General features: G+C 41.2%; 1 protein-coding gene across 1 annotated transcript in view; it reads right to left on the bottom strand.

Moving 5' to 3' along the window:
- Nucleotides 1-1,646: 1,646 nt before the first annotated feature.
- The window catches only part of LOC136319545 (stromelysin-1-like), a 30,080-nt gene continuing 22,920 nt past the window's right edge, over nt 1,647-8,806 (bottom strand). Inside the window, 3 exon segments of the mRNA XM_066252759.1 lie at nt 1,647-1,724; nt 6,360-6,605; nt 6,708-6,728. Coding sequence (XP_066108856.1) covers nt 1,647-1,724; nt 6,360-6,605; nt 6,708-6,728 — 345 coding nt within the window.

Raw genomic sequence — 8,806 nt, 5'->3', positions numbered from 1 at the left:
GCATGGAGAAAAGCACTGAAGCTCTGTGCGTACTGGGTGCTTTTACAAGTCTTTTGGAAGATTATGCCCTATAATCCCAGGGTGACCTGTTCTGACTGGGTTCCATTTAAATTTCAAGGCCAAGAACATATCAGGTGCATATTTACTGAATAGCCATTATCAGTCAGTGCTGTAGTGCAGGCATACCTCTTCTTACTGTGCCTCACTTTGTGCTGCTTTAAAATACTGCATTTTTTACAAACAAATTGAAGTTTTGTGGCAACCTTCTGTTGAGCAAGTCTATGAGTAATTTTTTATAGGCTCAGATGATGGTTAATATTTTTTTAACAATAAAGTATTTTAATTAGGTTTTTTAAAAGATATAATGCTGTTGCACACTTATTAGACTACAGTATAGTGCAAACATAACTTTTATATACACCGGGAAGCCAAAAAACATGTGGCTCGCTTTGTCGCGACATTCACTTCATAGCAGTGGTCTGGAACTGAACCAGGAATATCTTCCAAGTGTGCCTGTAAGTACCTTTGCAGGGGCATGTTAATATAAATCTCTTAAGTATGGCTTTTAAAGCAATATAGAAACTGAGACTCACAGAGGTTAGATGAATTACTCAATGTCACACAGCTAGTAGGTATGTAATATAAGGTAGACTTTAGGGACCCAGTGTTTGTTTCATAACTCTGATTCTAAAGCTCTTTCCATTAATGTTGAACAAAGTCATAGACTGGAGTTGACCTTTCACCTTAGTCGCTTCTTTAGTTGAATGGTACAATAAAGTCACTATAGGTATATTCTGACCCTTCCTTCCTCCAAATTCTACAACTGCAATTGCCTAGTACAGGAGGGTAGAACTGCAGGGAAGCCTGCGTTGGTAAGCCTGAGGCACAGGCAGCCAGGTTAGCTTTTGCATGTGGAACGGAAGGCTGGAGACCTGGGTTTGATCCTCCTCTACAATCTACTTGACCTTGGACAAGTTTCTTTATCTCTGTGCCTCAGTTTCACACCCTGATTGGCCGCTTACTACTATGGAACCCTGAACAACTCTCTTCGTGTCCATAAACCTCAGTTTCCTCACGTGTAAAATGGTCATAACAATAGTACCTATGTCGTAGGAATGTTGTGAAGATTAAGTACAGACATGCATGGAAAGTGTCTGGCACACAGCCTAGCACCTGGTGCAAAATAACAGATGAGATTACATTTTCCTGACAAATAGATATGAGACTATCTCACAGGACACCTGTTGGTTCTAAGGAGGTAATTGATGGAAAGCAGTTTATAAACGATAAAGGTTTGTTTAAAGGATTTATTTAGTTTAAAAACCATTTGTTTAAAAATATTCTAGTAATACAGGAATACATGCTAATTTTTAAAAAATTTTCAAATACTCAGAAGTATGAAAAATAAATGTGAAGCTTCCAAAGGCCCCTTCAATTGTCAAGAGGTGTCTACTGTTAACATTTTGATATGTCCCCATCCAGATATTTTTATGTCTTAATGCCAAAGATTAAAGATCGTATTTGCCATAAGAGAAGTTTTCAGGTCTATAGTGAGTCCTCCGTGTAAATGTCAGATGCTCCACGGCTATGCTGGTGTAGAAGCACAAAGTCTAAGGACTAACGTCACTCACTCAGGCTAATGGTGGTCATGCCCATGTAATACCACTAGAGGGCGTCCAGAGTCCACTTGGGCTGTAAGCGAGCGGTTGGGTCAGGCCAATAGTCTAAAATAGATAGAAATATACACACAGATGGTCATTATATTATTTACTGAGGATGAGACTAGGGTTGGAACAAGGCAAGTTAGTTGGAGAATTGAGTGTTGGAGACTCAGCTAAGGCTTATGAAAATGCTGTAGGTGAGAATACAGCATGAGAAATTCCATAGAGTGGCCACGAAGTCCCTAAACACACAATTTGTTCTCCAATAACAGAACATCTTCCCAATGTCATCACAGGTAGCAGTATTAGAAGGTCACTGAGGCCCTGGCCGGTTGGCTCAGCGGTAGAGCATCGGCCTGGCATGCGGGGGACCCGGGTTCGATTCCTGGCCAGGGCACATAGGAGAAGCGCCCATTTGCTTCTTCACCCCACCCCCTCCTTCCTCTCTGTCTCTCTCTTCCCCTCCCGCAGCCAAGGCTCCATTGGAGCAAAGATGGCCCGGGCGCTGGGGATGGCTCCTTGGTCTCTGCCCCAGGTGCTAGAGTGGCTCTGGTCGCGGCAGAGCAACGCCTGGGAGGGGCAGAGCATCACCCCCTGGTGGGCAGAGCGTCGCCCCTGGTGGGCGTGCCGGGTGGATCCCAGTCGGGCGCATGCGGGAGTCTGTCTGACTGTCTCTCCCCGTTTCCAGCTTCAGAAAAATACAAAAAACAAAAAAAACAAAAAAAAAACAAGAAGGTCACTGAGAGAGCCATCTTTGATCCCACAGTGGCCATCACACAGCTTATTTCAACCTGCTTTCACAGCGTGTCCTACAACTGCCCAAGACTGTTCTTGAGATAACAAGGGAGTATATGAGCACATGAAGCTTTCCCACAGGAGGTCAGGCTCTGGACAAAGGCAGTGGAATGTGGATTGGAGACGGATCTCATATGGGGACAAGGGTGCTCCCCAGAGCCCAGAAATGTCATAGTTTGCTTTGGAGCATAGAAATGTAAAAAACTGTATGTCTATCAATTAACAAGCAGAAGACTTGACCACCTACCATCAACAAGAAAGAGGCCCAGAAGACCCTGTGAGAAAATTGATATTTGTGCAGAGAACAGAGGGAAACATAGAATGTCTTCTTTCATGTATGTCCTCCAGTACTAATTTGGTCTAAACCACAATCATCCCTTGCCAGGACAATAGACCTTGTTTCTATTCTTGCTGCTCAGCAGTGAGCATGCGCTGCTTTGCTCAACATACTACAAGAGCTCCCAATTTTGATTTCACCTAAAGTGAACATATAAATCCTTACTATGACCTACAAGAAGCTTTGCAATCTGGCCCATCTCTCACCTCAGTTCCTACCCTTGGCTTTCCTCGCTGTGCTGGAGCCACCCTGGCCACCCCGCTTTTCCTTGAACCCGTCAGCACGCCCCATTCAGGGCCTTTGCCTTGGCTCTTACCTCTGCTTGAACACATCCCAGGTATTCAAGTGACCGGTTCCTGCTCCTCCTTCAAGTCTTCCCTGTAGGAACAATTTGTCAATAAATCCTAACCAGACTATTTTAATTAATGCAGCAATGGTTGACTTCTCTTTCCCGGCACTCTTGGTTCCCCTCATCCTCTGGACTTTCCCCACCCCTATAATATTCGTCATCTTACATACTTCGTTTTAAAATTGTATTTACTACTTATTATCTGTTTTCCCAGAACAGAAATGTAAGCCCTGTGAAGACAGCGTGCATTAGTTTGTTTATTGATGAATCCAAAACATCTGAAAGAGAGGGTAATACTGAGGGCGGAGAAACCAGAAGAATACAGAGAGGGGCCTGCAATGTCAGGGTCTCAGGCTCCAGCCCGTGACCTCAGTCAGTGTTCAGGACTGAGGAGCAAGGGCAGCTAGAAAAGTTTGAAAAATAACAAACCACCGGTGTGAACCTTGCTTGTTATCAGTTCCTTGAAATGAACTTGCAGTCCCAGCAAGAAAAATAAGTAATAGAATTATCAAGGACAGACCCTCCCGCCTCCTCTCGCCATCCCCTCTCTAAGACACAAAAGTCAGGTAGGCCTGCAAACAAAGAAGTCATAGAAATCAGGCATTTGTCACATGAAAGCTAAAGCTGTAGAGGTATATAAGATGTGAGAAATCTGACTTCAGGGAGCTTGTGTTTTGTTGACTGTTAGGGCCACGCAGATCCACCAGCTAAATAAATCCTACTTCCTTCATCAAGTTGTCTGGGCGTTTTTGTCCTCCTTTAACTCCTGCAATAGTACCACACAGTAGGTGAGCAGTAAGTATATTTTTCAATTAATACAGCTATAAGGACTACTTAATGTCATGATATGTGCTATGTGAAAAACTAGGTTATAAAAAGGTATGTACAATGTGTTTTCATATTTATCAAGACAAATATAAGCATTAAAATATTTATAACCTAAAATATTAACAACCCTTATTAGGTGGTAAGACTACAGATGATTTGTTCTATTTTTGTAATGTTTAGTATTTTTCAAGTTTTCTTTTCTCCCATTTCTTTCCTTATCTTCTCTTCTCTTCTCCTCCCTTCCCCATTTTCAGTTTTTTTGTTTGTTTTTTGGTTTTATTTACACTTACACATTCATTTAGTTAACTGTAGCCTTCAGTCAAGGACACACTATTCTCATTAGTCTATACAAACTCCATTTATTATTTTTACCACTGTTTTCCTCCTTACCTCAAACGACAACTCAAATACCCTCCCCGTCTAATGTATTTAATATTATCTTTCCAAATGTTCATTTAAATCTGCATGTATTCTTGAAAAATATAGTGTTGTTTTGTATCTGGACTTTATTTTTTTTATAAATGGCCTTGTAGTTTACATCTCATTCTGTATCTTACTTTTGTGACTTACACTTTATTTTTTTATCCATGTTGCTCTGAAGTCATTCTAATGGACTACTTCTGTTGGGCAGATAAAATATATTATGCTCACTTTGTTAAAGATGGCGCTGCCTACGTGGAAGCCCATCGCCCAGGTGATTGCTTGGGATGGGCGTGCTTGTATTAATGTGTGTTGGGGGAGGGCTTTCATGCCAAAAGGTTTTAAAAGGAAGAGAGATCATGTTGTTCGGGGGAAAAGTGATTGCATCCTAGGAGGAGGGCAGAGAGCAGGGAGGAGAGCAGAGTAAGTCCACGTGGAGGAGAGGAGAAGTAGACAAGATGGCAGAATGCTGAAGGAGAAGCCAGTTCGTGCAGAGTTTGTGCAGAGAAAAGGAGATGGGGAACAGAGGTGAATAAGGCTGGTGAGCTAGAAACCTTTGATTCTAGGAAACTCAGATAAGACAGTAGCTTTGTGAGCACTGAATGAGTGGGTTTTGGAGCCCAGTGTGTGTTTTTACTTGCCTGCCAGTGCAAGCTAGGATTAAAGTTAAATGGCCCACCAGTTCATGGCTCCATTGTTTCGTTACCGTCTGCCCGAATCTAATGCGAACCTGCATGTGAATGACCACATTGGCGGCTCCTGGCCTTACAACTTCTCACTGCTTTATAGTATTCATTCAGATATAGGTCTCACATCTTGTTCACCAGTTTCTAAACAAAGTCCACCCAGGCTGATGCTAGCTCCCTGCTCTCACAAATAGTTCATTAATGGTTATACTACTACAAGTCTCCTACAAGCCATGGTCAGAATTAATACCCAGGAGTGGGGGTAGGGAATAGGCATTCTTACAGTGCAGCTGGGTTTTGCTTCACAACGGTTGTAGCAATTAACACTCCCACCAGCTGTGAATGAAGGTTCATTTGTCCTGCTGTTTTTTTTTATCATCATTTAATGTTATTAAAACTTCTAATTTCTGTCTTTTAATAGGTATAAATTTGTATCTTGTTTAAATTGGTATTTCCCTAATTGAAAAGCAAAAGTGATTCTTTTCTTTCTTTTTTTCTATTTTCTTTACTCTTTCTTCCTTCCTTCCTTCCTTCCTTCCTTCCTTCCTTCCTTCCTTCCTTCCTTCCTTCCTTTTCTCTCTCTCTCTTTCTTCCTTTCCTTTTTTCTTTTTATTATTTTTGAGAGATAAAGAGGAGTAGAGAGAGAGAGGAGCATCAACTCACTGTTCCAATTTGTCATGCCATTAACTGCTTCTTATATGTGCCCTGACCTTGGGCTTTAACCAGAGACCTCGAGATGGAGCCAGTAACCCTGGCATCCCGGGACCAATGCTCCATCTACTGCGCCACTGGCCAGGGCAGGTGACTATTTCTTCATATTCTCTTGGCTACTCACACTTTCTGCCTGTTAATGATCAGCTTATTTTCTTCACGTTCCTTTTCATTTTTTTTGTTGAATTGTAGGACTTCCTTGTATAGACGATATATTAATCTTATAATCTTACTTAGTAAATTAGGAATCATGATGCTCTCTTAGTAAACACAGTTTTACTAAAATTATATTAAATTTACAATCTTCCTTAGTTTCTTATGTTGCAAGTATCTTTTCTGTCTTTCAGTTTTTCTTTGCTTTTGTTTTTGATGTCCCTCATTTAATATAATTTTTTTAATTTTGATGTAGGCAAACCTAGCAGTTTCCCCCCTTATAGTTTATGCTTTTCTGGGTCTTTTTTGTGATATTCTTCCTCATCTGCAAGTGGCAAAAATATTCTACTGTTTATATAATTTTACAAGGAAAAAATGTTCCAGCTTGATGGCTTCTCCTCCCTTCTCAGTACACTAACCTCCTTGCCCGAGGGCACGAACTGGACAGGGACAGTAGAGGAAACATTCACACTGGGCTCTACCTCTTCCTCCTCTGTGGCAAGAGTCTCTCCCCTTTCCTTCCAGGTCCAGTTGATTTCACAGAATTCCATGGGCTTACTAAATCTCTCCTTCCAACAAGCGACCCTGACATTACCTTGTGCAATAATAGGAATGCTCGGGTGGACTTCTGACGTGTGATGATGAAGCTTCCATTTGCCCCTGTTCTGTCAGTTTAACCACAACTTTCAGAGCTCAGTGGAGCAGTACTTCAGTGTGAGCAGAAAAGGGGAGTGAATGAACTTCTCAGGAAGAAAACAAACACCTACTTTCACATAGGACCCCGATTCCTGCAGAGACAAAGGACATCAGGAAAGGTATTTTTTTGACAGGTGGAATACAGATCTTCCTCCCCAGCCAAAGTGAGGCAGGAGCTCCCTGCTCACTGGGGAGGATGCTCTCTGGGAATGAGGGGGCTGTCACCTCAGCCCTCTGGGTGCTTCTAGCTGGGAACCACCAAGTTCACTCGGTGGCCACAGTAATGGGACAGGAGACCTCTGGTGAACCCAGGAAACCACAGTTAGGCTTTAATAAAGACTCATACAATAAGGAAATCTAAGGTTTATTCAGTACTATGATTGTAAACAATTTTTTTTTTACAATGTTGAAGGTTTTACTCAAACAGGGTCACTGGTGATTCTTGCAGCTGGAATTGATTGAAATAACTGGGGAAAGACCAAGTCAATATAACCAAAGAATCATGATGCTCTCTTAGTAACTTATAATTATCAAGGTGCTATAAATTGTATAGCCAAAATCATGTTGGTTAAAAAGACCTTTGAATTTTTTTTGTATAAAAAACTAATTAATAACAATTTAAAACTAATTAAATTATTTATTAAAAAATTAAAAATTTTATTTAAAAATTAATAAAATAAATTTAAAAAACTAAGTAGACATAGACCTCCCTCACTGATTTAATAAAACATATTTGTGAAGATTCTATAAAATTAGGAACTTTATGCTATGTGCTGGGGTTCCCAAAATAATCAAATTCTGATTGCAGTCACAAGAAATTTAGTATCTCATGAAATGACTGCAATCAAGGTTATGTTACTATGGTCCCTAAAGTTATGTAGAAAGTTTCTAAGAAGGCACAGTCACCATATTTTCATAGAAGGAATAGTTTTTAGTTTGTCACTCAGCACCAAAATTTTTTATGAGACATAACAGAAAAATAAATATTCAATATGCTAGTCAATGCTTTCCAGGGAATTTCCCCATGGGTATCAATTAGCCATTAATTACTGCATAACAATTTGCCACAAACTTAGTTGCTTGAAACAATACCATTTGAGGTACCCAGTAATGATCTTGGATCCAAGGAGGGTTGCCTATGTGTGAGGAGAGGTGGCTATTTCATACCATCTGTTTGGAAAACTAGTACTCCCCTGTATTTCTCTTTTACACTCACATTCCTACCACTCTTACAGCACTCTGACATCAAGATATGTGCCCCCCCCCACAACAAGCACCAGCTGAGTGTCCTACAATTTAACTCAATTCTGACACTAGCTACCTGGAAATAGTGTCAGATCTCACAGGTTGAAGGCTCAGTTCCATTAGATTGCACCGCCCACACTTCAAATGCCAATCACAACTTCTGTCTGACTTTACCACAAATTGGAGGTTCCCCTGACCCTGCCGTTGGAGTCAGTCATTTCTAGAGCAGCTCACAGAACTCAGGGAAACACCTACTTGCATTTACAAGTTTATTTTTTATTAAAAGATATGATAATATAGATGAACAACAAGGTGAAGAGATACTCGGGAGAAGTCTAGGAAAGTCTGGAGCTCAGGAGCAGCTGTCCCATGGAATTGAGGTGTGTTATCTTCCTGGTATATCACTATGTTCACCAACCTGGAAACTCTTCGAACCCCATACTTTTGCAATATTGGGAGGCTTCATGATCAATCATTTCACTTTTAGTCCTGCTCCCCTCTCTGGAGAGTGAAGTAGGGCTGAAAACTCCAGGCTTTCTGATAATGGCTGGTCTTTCTGGTGATCAGTCCCCATCCAGGAGCTTATCCAAAACCACCTCTAGAAGGAAAGACACTGCTATCACCAGGAAATGCCAAGGCATGTGGGAGCTGTGTCAGGAGCCAGGATTAAAGACCAACTGTTGGAAGCATAAACACTCCTAGTGCTCCTATTACTTTAGAAATTGCAAGGGTTTTAGGAGCTCTCTGACAGTAGCTAAGGACAGAGACCAATGTATATACATTTTCTATTACTTCACATGTCCAGCAGAGTGTTTGAAAAAGCACAGGATTAGAGTCAAAGGGCCTTGCTCTGACTTCTAGCTCCAAATTTATAAACTCTGGAAACATGGAGGTGTTTCTTAACCTGTACCATGCTCAGCTGTGA

This window comes from Saccopteryx bilineata, chromosome 1 (assembly GCF_036850765.1).
Source record: "Saccopteryx bilineata isolate mSacBil1 chromosome 1, mSacBil1_pri_phased_curated, whole genome shotgun sequence".
NCBI lineage: Eukaryota > Metazoa > Chordata > Mammalia > Chiroptera > Emballonuridae > Saccopteryx > Saccopteryx bilineata.
This window is presented reverse-complemented; position numbering and strand designations above follow the sequence as displayed.